Source organism: Macrobrachium nipponense, chromosome 13, assembly GCF_015104395.2.
Source record: "Macrobrachium nipponense isolate FS-2020 chromosome 13, ASM1510439v2, whole genome shotgun sequence".
Taxonomy (NCBI): domain Eukaryota; kingdom Metazoa; phylum Arthropoda; class Malacostraca; order Decapoda; family Palaemonidae; genus Macrobrachium; species Macrobrachium nipponense.
Genome location: NC_087206.1, coordinates 79,073,242 through 79,092,880, shown reverse-complemented (window position 1 = coordinate 79,092,880; position 19,639 = coordinate 79,073,242). Strand labels below are relative to the sequence as shown.

General features: G+C 40.2%; 1 protein-coding gene across 4 annotated transcripts in view; it reads left to right on the top strand.

The window, feature by feature from the left end:
* LOC135225881 (nipped-B-like protein B) overlaps positions 1-19,639 on the top strand; it is a 217,143-nt gene that overhangs the window by 35,352 nt on the left and 162,152 nt on the right. For all 4 annotated transcript variants that reach the window (XM_064265448.1, XM_064265447.1, XM_064265445.1 and 1 more), the window contains exon 2: positions 4,068-4,158. In XM_064265448.1, coding sequence (XP_064121518.1) covers positions 4,086-4,158 — 73 coding nt within the window. In that variant the 5' untranslated portion in view covers positions 4,068-4,085. The remainder of the gene's footprint in view (positions 1-4,067; positions 4,159-19,639) is intronic.

Genomic DNA, 19,639 nt, shown 5'->3' with positions numbered 1-19,639 from the left:
GGCGTTTTGGCCTAAATCTTTCTATGTTTTCGGTACAGTCTCTTTCTTCTGTCGGTCTACCTGCGTATTTCTATAGACTGTTTCGCCGTGTTTAGTACTAGCCGGTCGGGGGTCAGATGTCCTCCAAAGTAGCACCTTCAAGGGTGGTTGTTGTTTGAGATGAAGCTGGCCTTATGCCAGCCTCGGGGATCAATTGTGGTGAAATGCACTTAGGGACGTTTGACCCCGATTAGATTTTCAGCTCTGAAGGTCCCACCCAGCTCTTACCCTTTGAAAGCATATATATATACATTCTGTGTTCTATTCTCATACCATCTGAAAACGTCATCCATTTCACTCCCTTTTCACGACTCGTTTTCGTAATATCGCGTCTCTCCCCCTAGTAGTGACTTTTCTATGATAATGCCATCACGGAAACAAAACAAGAGGCCATGTCTTAGACCCACTTTTACGCTGAACAAGTCACTCCCCCGTCTTGCACTGACTTGAACTCGCGCCTTGACTTCTTATCTGTACCATAAATCTAACATGCCTCCTCCCCACCCACTAATATATATATATATATATATATATATATATATATATATATATATATATATATGTGTGTGTGTGTGTGTGTGTGTATATATATGTTGTTGAGAGAGAGAGAGAGAGAGACAGCGAGAGAGAGAGAGAGAGAGAGAGAGCGAGGAGTTATAACTTGTTTGCTTAGCTAGCCCCCAACGTCTGGTTTCACTCTTTTAATGGAGCCAAGTGCAGCGGTTGTTAGCAACTGTAATCTAGCTCCCCGATAAGAACGACGGCGAGGACTGACTGAATCTTTAAATAATGGCGATAGATTCGTGATAGATACGTCAGGAGTTAAGAAACGACGATTTTTTTTTTTCTCAGGTGTGACGAGCGGTTAATTAAAATGTCAGTCATTAAAATGAATGATTGGGGTCGATTTTCCCTGGGATGATTTTATCTTAATTTGCCGCCATAGTTGTGATACTGAACAGTTTTACGTTTGTCTAAAAATTTACGGTGAACGTAATCTTAATTGAAATAGGCGTAAAGCACAGTCTAAGGATAATACATATGAACGGCTTTTCTCTCTTATTGTATCGGGAAGACATAACGGGATTTTGTGAAGTAAGGCGAATCGAAGTTGAATTTTTATTTATAATATATATATATATATATATATATATATATATATATATATATATATATATATATATATAGTTTTTTGCGGCGTGCCTTCGCCCCCCCCCCAGCTGCAAACCCTCTAGTCGTTCCTTTTACTGTACCTCCTTCATGTTCTCGTTGATTCACAGTGGAACTGCTAGGTTTTCCTACCCGTTACGCCTTTCAAACTTTTACTGTCATCCCGTTTCAGCGCCGAATGACCTCATTGGTTCCAGTGCTTGGCCTTTGGCCCTAAATTCTATATTCAGTTCATATATTATATATTACATATATATAAATATATATATATATATATATATATTATATTATTCAATCAGACTTATACACAGAGTGTAGCATGGATTTGCATCTGTAGTCTGGACTGATATAATATAAATCGTTATTTGATATTGAAGACACTGTTAGGAGCAACATTAATTAATTCAAATATTGACTGTGTAGAGGAGAGAGAGAGAGAGAGAGAGAGAGAGAGAGAGAGAGAGGGGGGGGGGGAGGGGGGGGGGCGATATTGTTGTTAGAAGCTCCGTAGCGATTACATCTTTACTGGAACCGAGGACTGAGGCGATGCCAAGTTGCCTCCGCTGCTGTTTTCATCGTGTTAGCTTTGGCAGCGCCGCACAGGACGAACCCCGTTAGTGTGGACGCTGCTGGTAAAACGTCGCCGACGCGACTTTTATCTTTCATTGTTTGGATAAAAGTGTAAATTTTTTGTTAGCGTGAGAAGGGCAGAGCATATTACGTAAGAGTAAGGTTCTTTGATAGCAGTGATGGAAGGCACTTCACATAGACTTAACGGGATGAACCCGTCAGACGTCCAGAGTTGCCAGATACCAGCTTATTGATATCGCTGCGACTGTATAACGCACAAAGCATAACACACCGTTGCAAACGCTGATAGCCCCTCTTTCTGGTGTTGTCGTGCTATGGTGATTTTGTAGTTTTAGTCTCTTATCCAAGCTATTTTATAAAGTTGAATGTTCTTTGGTTTTATATATAAAGTTAGTTTTTTGTTTTATATAGTTTGTTTTACTCATTGTAAAGAAACGTTTGTTGAATTCAAGTTACATTATCCGCATGTACAATTTAATATTTTGCTTGCAGTTGATAACGACTTGATTTATAACTTCTTCATTTATGGTTTAGGGGAAAAGAACGGATACGCAAAATATGTCGGTATGCTGAAAGCTGTTATTTGGCTGGATTTAGTTGGTCTTTTGTCACCATGTCCAGATTATTGACGCCTCTTTAATTTATTTATGTATTAGTTCCTATTCATGAGGTAGCTAGTTAGACGAGATATGAATTCTAACGTAATATTTCAATAAGCTTTGTGGCGTGAGTGATAGAACGTAATGGTTGAAGAACTAAGAATATACTTAGCAAAAGTTTCGAAATTTTTTCATGGTTTTGGTTTGGAAAGTAATTATGACAAGTCCCAAATCAGAGATATCAAACCATCATCTAAAAACTGAACGTGTCTGACAGTCTGAATCGTAGCAGAATTTGGTAAATAGTGTGATTGTATACATGAGAATATTCTTGTTAAAAAATGCCATTTCAATACTGTGTTCACCACTTTTGTGACCGATTGAACCAATCATTGACCAAGTCTGTCACCAGTGTGATATCAACGCCGTACAGATTAGGACCGAGTAGAATGACTTTTGAGAGGTATAGACTAAAACTTCCTTATTATCTAAGGTTCGAAGCAGATCTCTCCCTTGTCTTCTAAAACCTGGGACAGCAGCCTGGGAAGTTGTGGCAGTTGCTCTTTAACCTAACCTGTTTTGGTTTATAATCCGTGCCTGCGTCGTCATTGACATGTACAGTTTTTAAATTTAAAACCAGTACTTTCGTACAGTTTTTAAATTTAAAACTAGTGCTTTCGAAGAGGTAATCTCCACCCACTCTTGGGGGAACCGTTCTAGCTATGGAATCAGCGTGATGTCACGAGAGAGAGAGAGAGAGAGAGAGAGAGAGAATTGCAATAAACTGGTAACTAGTACTTGATCCAAACAAAGCATTAGTTGGGTTTTGGTACAATCATCCCTCCAGTTGAAAATTTGAATGCTCTTGCGGTTTCGCTCGTAAAAGTTTTTGGCCAAAATTTAGTGTAGTTTTGCTAATTTTTAAAAATTTAGTTTTTATACTAAGTTTTTGCCATTTCGTACTAATGCCGTATTTCTCACCCTTATTATTTTTGTGGCAATCCGTATGCATTATTACATAATTATGATCGTTTGCATATATTGCACTCAGGATAAGGGTTATAATTATACGTTATCATAGTGATAGAAGAAATCCATAAGCTATTGTGCTTGGAAATTGGAATTGCTTCCACGTAATGTGTGTAATTTTCCCACTGTTGTTATAAATTTTGTATTCCCCTTAGAGCCGTCAGTGCACCTCATTGCCAAATTTTATACATTTTACTGTACCTCTTTTCATATTCTCTTTCTTTCATCTTACTTCTCCACCCTTTCCTAACAATTGTTTCATGTTGCAACTGCTTTGAGGTTTTCCTCCTTTAACACCTTTCAGACCTTTTAACAGCCAATTTCCCTTTCAGCGCGGAATGACCTCATCCTCCTCCTCGTAAGGTCGCAGCCTGACTTGGCCTGTGGCCGAAATTCTATACATGTTCCTTTAATATTGCATTCAACTTGTCTGACAGATATCCTACTAATATATTGTATTTTCCTTTCGGTTGACAGATATTGTATTAATATATTGTATTTTAACTTTTGTCTGACAGATATTCTACTAATATATTGTATTTTAACTTTTGTCTGACATATTATATTAATATACTGTATTTTCTTTTTATCTGACAGATATTCTATTAATATATTGTATTTAATCCTTTCGTTTGCCAGATGGAGTGATGGGGCACAATGAATGGGGAGCCGAACGCCAACCCACAAGTGCCCGTCACCACCCTAGCGGGCATCGTCAGTCTCACGCAATGTAAGTAGTATATAATATTTTGTTATAAGGGGGTATGAGGGATAGGCTTTCAAATAATGACTCCGTCATTACAACGGAATGTCTTGTGTTGTGGAAGGCTGGAGGGAGTATGGAGGTGTTTAGCTTGTGATGTGTGGAAGAGAGAGAGGTAGACTTGATGGTTTTGTGTTTGAAGAGGAATGGAATGCTGCCTTGTATTGTGAAGATTGTAGGAAGGTGGAGTCTAGTAAAACAGAACCCTTGACATATACAGGATCTCTAGACTTTGGGCTTATATATTCATTGAGTGACAATCGTGTGTTGTACACTAAGATATAGTTAGAAGAATCGTGTACGTACACTTGAGATAGGGAGAAGAATCGTGTGCTGTATACTGAGATATAGGGAGGAGAATCATGTACTGTACACTGAGATATAGTTAGAAGAATCGTGTACTGTACACTGAGAAATAGTTAGAAGAATCGTGTACTGTACACAGATATAGTTAGAAGAATCGTGGACTGTACACTTGAGATATAGGGAGGAGAATCGTGTACTGTACACTTGAGATAGAGGGATGAGAATCGTGTACTGTACACCTGAGATAGAGGGAGAAGAATTGTGTACTGTACATTGAGATAGAGGGAGGAGAATCGTGTACTGTACACCTGAGATAGAGGGAGAAGAATTGTGTACTGTACATTGAGATAGAGGGAGGAGAATCGTGTACTGTACACCTGAGATAGTGGGAGAAGAATCGTGTACTGTACACTGAGATAGTGGGAGAAGAATCGTGTACTGTACACTGAGATAGAGGGAGAAGAATCGTGTACTGTACACTGAGATAGAGGGAGAAGAATCGTGTACTGTACACTGAGATATAGGGAGGAGAATCGTGTACTGTACACCTAAGATAGAGGGAGGAGAATCGTGTACTGTACACTGATATAGGTAAAAGAATCGTTGTACTGTACACCTGATAGAGGCGAGAAGAAAATCTGTACTGTACACTGAGATATAGGGAGGAGAATCGTGTACTGTACACTGAGAAATAGTTAGAAGAATCGTGTACTGTACACCTGAGATATAGGGAGAAGAATCGTGTACTGTACACCTGAGATATAGGGAGAAGAATCGCGTACTGTACACCTGAGCATATTAGTTTAGAAGAAATCATGTCAACTGTACCCGGGACCTGAGATAGAGGGAGAAAAGAACCGTGTACGGTTTACATTGAGGATGTAGGGAGAAGGAAAATTCGTGGGTACTTTACAACCTGAGATAGTAGGGGAGAAGAAATCGTTTACTGTCAACCTGACGATATAGGAGGGAAAGAATCGTTCACTGCTACACCTGAGATAGGAGGGAGAAAGAATCGGTCACTGTACACCACGATGATCGAGGGCAGAAGAAATTCGTGTACTCTGTAAGCACAGATTATATGGGAGAAGAATCACCGCACTGTTCACAACTTGAGATAGAGCGGGAGAAGAATCGATGAACTGTACACTGTGTACACTGAGATAGGAGGGAGAAGAATTTGGTGTACTGTACACCTGAAAGATAGAGGCGGAGAAGAAGCGTTGTTACTGGTACACTGATGATATCAGGGAGAACGTAATCGTGGTTACTGTTACACCTGAGATAGAGGGGAGAAACAAAAAAATCGTGTTATCTGTACACCTTAGAGATATAGTAGAAAGAAATCGTGAAAACTTTACACCTGAGGGTAGAGGGGAGAAAGAAATCGTTGTACGGTACACCTGAGGTATTAGGGAGGAATGAATCATGTACTGCAACAATCATGAGATAGAGGGAGAAGAATCGTGGTACTGTACAACGTTGAGATAGAGGAGTGGTATAAGAATCGTGCTAGCTGGTTACACTTGAGATAAGAGGGATAAGAAAATCGTGTACTGTTACACCATGAGATATATGGAGAAAGAAATTCGTGTACTGTACACCTGAGATAGAGGGAGAAGAATTGCTGTACTGGTACACTGAGATAGATTGGAGAGAAGAATCGTGTACTGTACATCTGAGATAGGGGGACTAAGAATCATGTACTGTACACTTGAGAATAGAAGGGATAAGAAAAAAAAAAAAAAAAAATCGGTTTCGTACTGTACACCTGAGATAGAGGGAGAAGAATCGTGTACCTGTACACTGAGATAGAGGGAGGGGAAGAAATCCGTGTACTGTACATCTGAGATAGAAGGAGGAAGAACCCGTGTACTGTACATTGAGATAGAGGGAGAAGAATTGTGGCAACGGTTACACCCTCGAGATGTAGGAGAACGAACTCGTGTAAGTGTACAACTTGGAGATAGAGGGAGGAAGAAAGCCGCTGTTACTGTACACTTGAGATAGAAGCAGGAAAAATCGTTGTTACTGTACAACTTGAGATTGAGGGAGGAGGAATCGTGTACTGTACAAACCTGTGAATATAGGGAGAAAGAATTCGTGTGCTGTACACCTGAAGAGAGGGAGGGAAGAAAATCGTTGTACTGTACACCTGAGGAGGAGGGAGGAAGAATCGTGTAACTGGATACACATGAGATATTATTAGAGAATTTGTACTGTACAATGAGATATAGTTAGAAGAATCGTGTACTGTACACTGAGATATAGTTTAGAAGAATCGTGTACTGTACAATTGGAGATATAGTTAGAAGAATCGTGTACTGTACTCCTGAGATATAGGGAGGAGAATCGTGTACTGTACACTTGAGATATAGGGAGGAAAATCGTATACTGCACACTGAGATATAGGGAGGAGAATCATGTACTGTACACTTGAGATATAGGGAGGAGAATCTGAGATATAGGGAGGAGAATCGTGTACTGTACACTTGAGATGTAGGGATGAGAATCGTGTACTGTACACCTGAGATAGAGGGAGAAGAATCGTGTACTGTACATTGAAGATAGAGGGAGAAGATCGTGTACTGTACATTGAGATAGAGGGAGAAAGAAATCGTGTATTGTACATCTGAGATAGAGGGAGAAGAATCATGTACTGTACACGAGATAGAGGAGAAGAATCGTGTACTGTACACTGAGACAGAGGGAGAGGAATCGTGTACTGTACACTGAGATATAGTTAGAAGAATCATGTACTCTACACTGAATATAGGGGAGGAGACCCGTACGTAACAATGAGGGATAAGGTTTAAAAGAATCGTGTACTGTACAACTGAGAATAGAGGGAGAAGAATAGTGTAATGTACCCTGGATAAGGGAGAAAAGAATCGTGTACTGTCACCTGAGATAGAGGGAGAAGAATCGTGTTTCTTGTACCTGAGATATAGGGAGAAGAAGCGTATACTGTACACTTGAGATATAGGGAGAAGAATCGTGCACTGTACACATGAGATCGAGGGAGAAGAATCGTGTCCTGTACACCTGAGATAGAGGGAGAAGAATCGTGTACTGTACACTGAGATGTAGGGAGAAGAATCGTGTACTTTTACACCGAGATAAGAAGAAGAGAGAATCGTGTACTACACTGAGTAAGGGAGAAGAATAGTGCACTGTTTAACCCTGAGATAGAGGGAGGGAGAATCGTTGACTTACACTGAGTATAGGGAGAAGAATCGTGTACTTTACACCTGAGATAGAGGGGAGAGATCGTGTACTTTACACTGAGATATAGGGGAAGAAGACAACCGTGCAAGATGTACTCCTGAGATAGAGGGAGAAGAACGTGTACTGTACACCTGCGATGGGGAGAAGAATCGTTTTTGGACTTTACACTGAGATAGAGGAGAAGATCGTGTACTTTACACTGAGATATAGGGGAGAGAAATCGCACTTAACTCCTGAGATAGGGGGGAAGAATCGTGCCACTGTACACCTGAGATGTAGGGAAGATCGTGGTATACACCGAGATAGAGGAGGGAGAAGAATCGTGATTTACACTGAGAATATAGGGAGAAGAATTCGGGTGCACTGTACTGAGATAGAGGGAGAAGAATCGTGACTGTACACCTGAGATAGAGTGAGAAGAATCTGTGTACGTACGTGTACTGTACCGAGATAGAGGGAGAAGAATCGTCGGGTACTGTACATCTGAGATAGAGCGAGAGGGAGAATAATCGTATCGTGTACTTGTAACATACACTGAGATGAGATAGGGAGAAGAATCGTGTACTGTAACACCTGAGATAGAGTTCCGGGAGGAGAATCGTGTACTGTACACTGAGATAGAGGGAGGAAGAATCGGTACTGTACATTCTGAGATAGAGGGAGAAGAATGTGTACTGACATCTAGATGAGGGAGAAGATCGTGTCTGTACACCTGAGATAGAGGGAGAAGAATCGTGTACTGTACACTTGAAATGTTCGGAGAAGAATCGTGTACTGTACACTGAGATAGAGGGAGAAGAATCGTGTACTGTACATCTGAGATAGAGGGAGAAGAATCGTGTATTGTACACTGAGATAGAGGGAGAAGAATCTTGTAGTGTACACCTGAGATATACGGAGAAGAATCGTGTACTGTACATCTGAGATAGAGGGAGAAGAATCGTGTACTGTACACTGAGATAGAGGGAGAAGAATCATGTACTGTACATCTGAGATAGAGGGAGAAGAATCATGTACTGTACATCTGAGATAGAGGGAGAAGAATCGTGTACTCTACACCTGAGATAGAGGGAGAAGAATCGTGTACTGTACACTTGAGATAGAGGGAGAAGAATCGTGTACTGTACACTTGAGATAGAGGGAGAAGAATCGTGTACTGTACACTTGAGATAGAGGGAGAAGAATCGTGTACTGTACACTTGAGATAGAGGGAGAAGAATCGTGTACTGTACACTTGAGATATAGGGAGGAGAATCGTGTACTGTACACCTGAGATAGAGAGAGAAGAATCGTGTACTGTACACTTGAGATATAGGGAGGAGAATCGTGTACTGTACACCTGAGATAGAGGGAGAAGAATCGTGTACTGTACACTGAGATATAGGGAGGAGAATCGTGTACTGTACACTTGAGATAGAGGGAGGAGAATCGTGTACTGTACACCTGAGATAGAGGGAGAAGAATCGTGTACTGTACACTTGAGATAGAGGGAGAAGAATCGTGTACTTTACACCTGAGATAGAGGGAGAAGAATCGTGTACTGTACACTTGAGATAGAGGGAGGAGAATCGTGTACTGTACACCTGAGATAGAGGGAGAAGAATCGTGTACTGTACACTTGAGATATAGGGAGGAGAATCGTGTACTGTACACCTGAGATAGAGGGAGAAGAATCGTGTACTGTACACTGAGATAGAGGGAGGAGAATCGTGCACTGTACACTTGAGATAGAGGGAGAAGAATCGTGTACTGTACACTTGAGATAGAGGGAGAAGAATCGTGTACTGTACACCTGAGATAGAGGGAGAAGAATCGTGTACTGTACACTTGAGATAGAGGGAGGAGAATCGTGCATTTTACACCTGAGATAGAGGGAGAAGAATCGTGTACTGTACACTGAGATAGAGGGAGGAGAATCGTGTACTGTACACTGAGATAGAGGGAGAAGAATCGTGCACTGTACACTTGAGATAGAGGGAGAATCTGCATTTACACCTGAGATCGAGGGAGAAGAATCGTGTACTGTACACAGATATAGGGAGAAGAATCACGCACTGTACACCTGAGATAGAGGGAGAAGAATCGTGAACTGTACACTGTGTACACTGAGATAGAGGGAGGAGAATCGTTGTACTGTACACCTGAGAGGGGGTAGAGGGAGAAGAATCGTGTACTGTACACTGCTGAGATATAGGGAGAAGAATCGTGCACTGTACACCAGAGATAGAGGGAGAAGAATCGTGTACAGTACACCTGACGCATAGAGGGAGAAGAATCGTTGTACTGTACACTGAGATAGAGGGAGGAGAGATCCGTGTACTTTAACACTGAGATAGAGGGAGAAGAATCGTGTACTTTACCACTGAGATAGAGGGAGGAGAATCGTGGCACTGTACACTTGAGATAGATGGGAAGGAGAATCGTGTACTGTACACCGAGATAGAGGGAGAAGAATGTGTCCTGTTACACTTGAGAAGCGGAGAGAAGAATCGTGTACTTTACACCTGAGATAGAGGGAGAAGAATCGTTGACTGCTACACTGAGATAGAAGGGAGGAGGAATCGTGTAATGTACACCTTAGATGAGTGGAAGAAGAATCGTGCAACTGTTCACTTGAGATAGAGGGAGGAGACATCGTTTTGTACTTACACTGAGATAGAGGGAGAAGAATCGTTGTACTGTAAACTGAGATAGAGGGAGGAGAACGTGCACTGTAGCACTTGAGATAGAGGGAGAAGAATAGTGTAAGTACACTTGAGATAGAGGAGGGAAGAATGTGTAACTGTACACCTGAAAGATAGAGGGAGAAGAATCGGTACTGCTACACCTGAAGATAGAGGGAGGGAGAATCGGCAATTTACACCTGAGTAGGGGAGAAGAATCGTGTACTGTACACTGCGATAGAGGGAGAAAGAATCGTGTTACTGTACACTGCGATAAGAGGGAGGAAGGAATCGTGCAACTGTACACTTGAGATAGAGGGAGGAGAAATCTTGCATTTTACACCTGGAGGATCGAGGGGAGGGAAGAATCGTGTTAATGTACACAGATATAGGAGAAGAAATCACGCACTGTTACACTGAGATAGAGGAGAAGAATCGTTGAACTGTCTTACACTGTGTTACACTGAGGATAGGAGGTGAGGGAGAATTCGTGTAAACTGTTTACACCTGAGATAGAGGGAGAAGAATTCATGGTACGTACACTGCTGAGGACTATAGGGAGAAGAATCGTGCACTGTACACCAGAGATAGAGGGAGAAGAATCGTGTACAGTACACTGAGATATAGGGAGAAGAATCGTGTACTGTACACCTAAGATAGAGGGAGAAGAATCGTGCACTGTACACTTGAGATAGAGGGAGGAGAATCGTGCATTTTACACCGGAGCATAGAGGGAGAAGGAATGTGTACTGTACACTTGAGATAGAGGGAGGGAGAATCGTGCAAATTTTGACACCTGAGGATAGAGGGAGAAGAATCGTTGTACCTGCTACACCTGAGATAGAGGGAGGAAGAATGTTGTACTGTACACCTGAGATAGAGGGAGAAGAAAAAAATCCGTGTACTGTTACACTGAGATATAGGGAGAAGAATCGTGACTGTACACCAGAGAGGATTAGAGGGAGAAGAATCGTGTACTGGTACACGAGATATAGGGAGAAGAATCGTGGACTGTAACTGTACACCTAGATAGAGGGAGAAGAATCGTACTGTACACTGAGACTATAGGGATGAAGAATCGTGTACTGTACACTTGAGATATAGGTAGGAGAATCGTCCACTGTACACTTGAGATATAGGTAGAAACCTTTTGTAATATATGAGAAATAGACTTAAATGACTTTGTAATTACTACAGTGGGAATGCCTTGGAGTACGGAGGTTCAATTCATTCTGGTCAAACAAACGGTTACATATTCATTCTCGTACAAAATCGGAACTCAAATATAAGTTGAAAGATGGTGATGTCTAGCCCAGTCCCTTACGACGCTCCTGATTGGCTGTTGATGATAAGCGAATCACAGGGCTGGAAACTCTCAGTCTTTCTCGAGAGTTCACATGGGTAGGATCTACGTTCCACCTCTCTTCAGGGATGCATCTTTCGAAAGTATCCCTCAGGAGCGGTGGAACTTGCATCCTACCTATGTGAACTCTCTCAAGAGAGAGTTTCCAGCCCTGTGATTTGCTTATCAACAGCCAATCAGGAGCGTCGTAAGGGACTGGCCTGGACATCAAATGCACGGTTGATGTGAATCTACTATAAGTCAAGAATGCCACTCCAAAGATTCCCCCTTTCTGTGCGAGATAGTTTTCCAACTTCGTCAACCTACTTAGCAGAAACGTCCTCATCTGTAATCTTTCCGTTGTTCTCCATCCATGAATTTTTTTTTATTGAACCTGTTTTTGTTGCATAGAGAGAATTTTAGGCCTCTGTATTTATCTTGGATTTACCTCTTGTATTAATGAGACTTATTTTCCTCTGCATGTCTTCCGGTTAGTTATTACTCATATTCTTGTACTTCACTGCCATCTCAGCAGGAGCTTCCCATTCCAGTATATAATTTCAAGTCAGTGGCCCCTTCGGTGGGCTTGCTCCCTATCAATAGGGTTCATTGTTTAAATATTAATAACAGCAATGTTACATAAATTTTTTTGCCTCCGTCACAGCATTGTTCTCTTGTCTATCTTCACTCTTTGCGCATTTGACCTTCTAAGCACTATAAAGTCCCTCTACCATTGTTTTGGTGAAATACCTACCAGTGCTACTTGACAACATCGTTTGCTTTTCCTCTTGTTCTTTATTAGCCACCATAAATCTCTTTTTTATACTGATATTCAGTCGCGTCATCTCCCTCATTTCAGTTAGAACAAATGTTCTACTGATCATGTTGTTAACGTTGGTTCATCTGCTTGTATCACCCCCCCCCCCCCCCCCCTTCGCCCCATCAACCTCCATTTCTGCTTTCCTTTTTACATTGTATATCTTTTTGTGACTAAGGAAACCACATGAGAGAGCAACATTTCATTCTTCTGATATCCCTACCAGTGTCTACACTTAATTGATTGTTACTTTCCCAAGTTTGTAAAAATGGATTTTCCTTTCCATTTGTACACCTGTCACACTAACTTACCTTGTCATTGCGAATACTACACAGCTGAAGGGGTTTTGGTGGAAATTCTTACAAAAGTAAAGCATAGTGCATAGACTGACTCATAGGAAGGGTCATGTGTTTGTTGTGGATGCCAGGGTTATCAGGGCTTTTACATGTAGCCATTGTTGTATTATTTGTATAAAGAACAAAGGCAAAAGGTGAAATGACTGGTGTAGATTCTGTATACAATTTGGTCCTTGATTTAGCGCCTCAGTGGAGGGATCAGTATGGTCTTGGCCTGCCACCTTGGTGGCCGCGAGTTCGATTCTCGAGCATTCCACTGAGGAGGGGTGAGAGATGTGCATTTCAGGTGATAGAAGTTCACTTTCGACGTGGTTCGGAAGTCAAGTAAAGCCGTTGGTCCCGTTGCTGAATAACCACTGGTTCCATGCAACGTAAAAACACCATACAAACAAGCAACAATTATCAGTGACCCGTGACCATGATGTGTTTGCTGAAACATAGCTACCGATTGGGGAATTCTTTCTTGAGAAACCCTTGTAGTTCAGAGATGTTTTGGGGGTGTTGTCGGCCTTCAAAAGAACACTTGAGTCTTTAATATTTCATCAGTTGAAAAGCTCTTAGAAGTTGGATGAGTTGGTTAACAAATGATTCTTGCAGACATTGTACGAGATTCTAACGAAAAGTACTACTTCTCCAGCACTCTAGTAAAGAAGCCTTTTGAGATTAGAGAAAAGCGATAGTAAGATAAGAGGGAAGAGAGAGAGAGCGAAATCCAAAGGAAAAATCTACTTCGTAATCTAAAAAGAAAATCGATCAATTATGGAGGAAAGTTTATCAGTTATAGTATATCTTGACGTTTACTGTCACTTTTCACAGGGAATAATATTGTGATCACAGACAAGACCGGAGGTTTAGGATACTGAAAGTTTTGATGAGGGAAAATGTCTAAGGGACCCCGTCGGGGGTAGTGCCGTCAGTGCCCCTTTTGCAGTGCACTGTAGGCATTACTTAACGTTCTTTGCAGCGTGCCTGCGGCCCTAGCTGCAACCCTTTTCGTTCCTTTTACTGTACCTCCCTTCATATTCTCTTTCTTCCATCCTGTTTTCTACCCTCTCATAACAATTGAATCATAGTGCAACTGCGATGTTTTCCTCCTGTACGCCTTTCAAGCCTTTTACTGTCAACTTTCGTATCAGCGCTGAATGACCTCATAGGTTCCAGTGCTTGGAGTTTGGCTTAAATTCTATGTTCAATTTAATTCAAAATGTGTAGTTTTGCCACTTCATTTGTTTAGAAATGTAAGTCGTCAATTCTGGATCATCAAGCTGACAAGTCGATACTTAAAAATTCCGTGTGAATGGAAATAAACTATAATCTTCATTGTTAAAAAATTGACATCAATTTCACACGACAAATTGTCTAAATGTTATATATATAATGAACAAGAATTTTGAACAAGTTTGGAGTTGGTAATTTTATGTTTAATTAATTCTGTTGGTGATGTAATTTTATGTTTAATTAATTCTGTTGGTGATGTAGAAAATATATTTCTATAATGGTATTTGTGTTTCTTTTCTCTGCTCGCTGATATATAATAATATAGATTATATATAATAATAGATAAATATTGACACGGCCGCAGTACTGTAAGGTCTTGAAAGTTATCTATGCTATCGATTTTCCTTGAGATATATTAATAAAATATTTTGCGTATAAATTGTGTAGGGATAAACTTCATGTACTGGATGCAATTTCGTCATGTGAAAGTAAATAATTTGCCTCTGCACTGGGAGCACTCAGTGCAGCTGGCTCTCAAGGTTGACGATAGTACAACTTTTATTAAGAAATTTACCCACCAAAACACCTATAGTAGATTCACATCAACCGTGCATTTAATGTCTAGGCCTGTCCCTTACGACGCTCCGGATTGGCTGTTGATAAGCCAATCGCAGGGCTGGAAACTCCCAGTCTCTCTCGAAAGTTCAAACGTATACACCTCAGGAGAGGTGGAACTCGCATCCTGCCCATGTGAACTCTCTCGAGAGACTGAGAGTTTCCAGCCCTGTGATTGGCTTAATCAACAGCCAATCAGGAGCGTCGTAAGGGACGGGCCTAGACATGAAATGCTTGGTTGATGTGAATCATGTTTATAGAGTCCCTTATAAACTAGCCACTAGGCAACCAGCTGCGTCTCAGGTGCGAGTCATTGAAATTTGTTCCCTTCTCAGCTGATAAGGTATCTGATTTCCCTCCCTAAGATTCAGATTCCTCATACTGTTGGACTGTGGAGCTCCCTTCCCCAGAGGATGTCGTGCATTTGGAACTCCTTCAGAAGTTCAAGCGAGATGCAGTGCTTTACTGTAATGCTATTCTCCTTTATTTTACTACATTTTCATATATTTATCCTTTACCTCCACTCCCTGCTTCCTATTGGACACCATAATATTCTGTGGAAACTTGAATTGCAAGTCATTGACCCCTGGGGGCTTGTTCTGTATGAATAGGGTTCTTCTGAATAATAATAATAATAATAATAATAATAATAATAATAATAATAATAACAATTGTTACTTATATTCTGAAAAAGTACCAAGATTTGTTGTTCATACTTTCAGCAGTTACTCGCTTCGTGTTATCGTAACTATATAACAATGGTGCATGCCTCTCTCTCTCTCTCTCTCTCTCTCTCTCTCTCTCTCTCTCTCTCTCTCTCTCTCTCTCTCTCTCTCTCTCTCTCTCCTTGCAGTCACAGGCTAAGGTGCACTGAACTCACCCCCGTCGCTTTGTTGACCTAAACAAATGAAGATGCAATGGCTCTGGTTGTCTGTCGAATGCAAGTGTATTGCAGCCGGGGGAGGGGGAAGCATAATATAGGATTTAGGCCCAAGCGCTGGGACCTATGAAGTCATTCAGCGCTAAAACGAAAATTGAAAGTAAGAAGGTGTGAAAGGTGTGACAGGAGGAAAACCTCAAAGCAGTTGCACTATGAAACAATTGTTAAGAAAGGGTGGAAATTATTAAGACGGAAGAAAGAGATTAAGAATGAAGGTAGAGTACAAGTGTCTACAGTGCACCGCATGAGGGTCTCTGAAATGACTCTCCTACGGGAGAGGAAGAAAAAAGAATGTTTAAGACGGTGGTGATGTGATGTTTTTCTCTGTCCCTCATTCTGTATTCGCAGTACACACAAATTGAAATTTTGTTGTTTAATACGATTATAGTTAATAATAATATTTTGAAAGAAAAAATACCACCATCCAGACAGTAATGCAAGTTCGTTGCTGTGTGAACCTGAAGTATATAACAAAAGGTTTGGGGATTTTTCTTTTCTTAAGTTACTCAAACCCTTGATATCAAGACAGGTCTAGCCAATGTAGTCAAGATTCGGTAAATTCGGTTTGAAGTAAATCCGTCGTCTATTATTCTCTTAGTGAGGAAGGTTGAATGTGTAAAGCTGTTTAGAAATCAATACCAGATCGTAAAAGTAATTGCGTGTTTAGTGACTCAAACAAGGTTTCGGATTAAAAAGTGAAGTTTGTAGTGCTGTTTAAAAAGAAATCCTTTTAGATTTGGGAACACCAACGAAGACCAAAACAGACGTGAACTTTTCCAGCTGTTTATTGCCCAAAGATAAAAGAGTGTAAGAAATCACTAGAGAATTATTGGCAAGTGCGAGTCAGCTGATGAGGTGGTAATCGTGAGAGGAATGAGGAAACTCTTGAATAAGGAAACAGGTGTTGTTTATTGTCAGTGAGGCAGTATTGTTCTATACCAGTAGACAGGAGAAGTGAATTAAAAGATCACAAAATGTTGGGAAAGTGTCTGTCTGTCTCTGTCTGGCCTTGAGAGGCATTCAATGGTGAAGTCTCCTTGCTTGGAAGTCAAGGGCTCCTAGTATCTTCATTGTAATCCAGTGAAGGCTTACGGAGCTTAAAAATTTTTTTTTTTTTTTTTTTTTTTTTTCAGTAAAAGTAAATGAACCACAAAGTTAGATGGCAGCCAGGTATGAAACGATGTCAAAAAATGTCTCCATCCCAGAAGTTAAAAAAAAAAAAAATCATATTCTTGGTAAGAGATTTAAGGTTTATTTTTTCTTGAATATTCTTCAGTTCGGACATATTATAGGGTCTGCAAGTGGCCCCACACTAACATCGTAATTTGTTAAGCTTAAAAACAACACGTATCTGATTCAGGAGTCAGAACAAGCGATTGTCAAGTTTATATATATTATATATATATATATATATATATATATATATATATATATATATATATATATATATTGTAGGAAGCCCGCTAAAATTTAGAAAAAATTGAAATTTTAGTGGGCTTCCTACAACGTAATATTCTAGGTCACACACACACACACACACACACACACACACACACACACACACACACACACACACACACACACACCTACCTTTGCAGGTCCCAGCGCTTGGGCTATGCCCTAAATTCCATGATCAATCAATCAATCGCACACACACACACACACGTGTTAATTTACTGCACAGTGATATTTGGTCTCTGACCCGAAATCAAAAGTGATTGACACCAGGAAGTTTGTCACGATTCGTGATGTTATCAGTTATTGTTTATGCCGCGCAAAAGCTCCAAATAGACAAAGCTTTGAGCTGAATGTCATTGATGGCGAAAAAAAGTTTTCCAAAAACACAAAGCTTGTCTCTTGCTGGAATTAATTTTCAAATTTGAAGTGATCGATGCAATTATCAACGGGTCGCAGTGTTCAGCTAACGTGGTGTCTTTGGCATCAGCTAACCTCTTGTGGTGCACCGTAGGCATTGCTTAAGGAACAATTGCTTCGTAGTGCAACTGCGATGTTTTTCTCCTGTTATACCTTTCAGACCTTTTTACTGCCAGTTTCCGTTTCAGCTTTGAAAGACTAATAGGTCCCCAGTACTTGGCATTTAGCCCAAATTCTATGTATTCTATTGTAGTCCAATTCACTACGAAGTTATACCGTCATTCGTTCAAGTTACCTAGTAGTACTTCAGTCTCAAAAGCGACCAGCGGAAGGTCGTCATTTCCTTCACTTAGTTATCCTCTCAATTTTACTCTTGAAAAAAAAAAAAAAAAAAATAGCCAACGTGCCTGCCACAATTGAAAAATCATTGTCCAATTTCCACCGACCCTTTCCTTTCACCTCTGTTTCAAAAACGTAGTAATGATGTAAGACATTTTCTGTAACTTTTTTTTTTCACATATACATTCAGAACTTATGAAAGAGTGTTTATTTTATTTTTATTTTTATTTTTATGGGTTTGCATCACTAACAGACACTATTGTTCTGTAAAACGCATGACTGCCTTAAGTATTTTTATTATTTTTTTCCGTTTATTTCTTTCTTACTTATTCCAAGTGAGCCCCATAATATTCTTTGGAAGCTTGAATTTGATAACTCATTGGCCCCTGTGGTGGGCTTGTATCATATGAATAGCATTCATCCACTGATAAATATAATACTAATGACAACTTCTAGGTTGCAACTCTTCTTAATTGGCCCACTCCCTGATATGGCAAGTTTATAAATGGTCTTCCATTAATTGAACTTCTCTCCCTTGTATTCTGTTTTCACTGTAATTTGTTTAGTCGATTGAAAGGATTGGTGTGAAGTTTTGGCATCAACACATCCCACCAGTTGTATACCATAATATATGTCCATCGGTGGCGTCATAAGTTTTACCCCTGTATTGTGTCGTAGAAGGGTTTCATAGCGTTCTTATTCATTTAACAAGCTCTCTCTCTCTCTCTCTCTCTCTCTCTCTCTCTCTCTCTCTCTCTCTCTCTCTCTCTCTCTCTATATATATATATATATATATATATATATATATATATATATATATATATATATGTATATACATTTTATATATATATATAACATTTATATAATATATATATATATATATATATATTAATATTTTTTTATATATATATATATATATATATAGAGAGAGAGAGAGAGAGAGAGAGAGAGAAGAGAGAGAGAGAGAGAGAGAGAGAGAGAGAGAGCGAGCTTTTGTCTGCTTTTGTGTGGTTTTGACTGGTCCCTATTATGCGTCAGGTCATTCCACGATTATTATACTAATAATATATTTATACGTTACTTTCTTTACTATTTTCTTGAGCAGTTTTTACCTGTGGACTATAAGGTCTACTAAGCTTAGCAACTTACTGATTGATTAATTAACAAGGAATAACTTTCCTCATCCTTTTACTACAATTCCGTTCATATTCTCGTCCATCTTCCTTTCTCCAACCCTCTCCTAAGAATGATCGTTTCATATTGCTGCTGGGAAGTATTGCTCCCGTTACACTTTTCAAACCACTTTGCTGACAATTTCGCTTTCAGCTTTGAGTGACACCATTGGTCCCAGCCCTTGGGCTTGGGCCTGAAATCTGTATTCTATTCAACAAGTTTCTTTATGGAGACTCACGCATAGCCAGGAAACCTCTCTCTCTCTCTCTCTCTCTCTCTCTCTCTCTCTCTCTCTCTCTCTCTCTCTCTCCTGTAAACTATTGCACTCTGTCGTGAACCCAGCCTTAATTGTAGTGGGATAGCAGCATTCGTGTTTTTCCACTACGTGTTTTCAAAGGTTGTCGAATAATTACTTGGGAAGTTGTTCTTCCTGTCGTTGGAGGTTTTGTGTATGTTAACTTTCTTTCGTCTGGTTCAGTAATGTATATGTTGAGTGCTGGCAATTTTGGTTCAATTCTGGGTTCAGCAATTCCTGCGTCGCGAATACTGTTGGTGTTGGGTGCAATATGTCGGAAT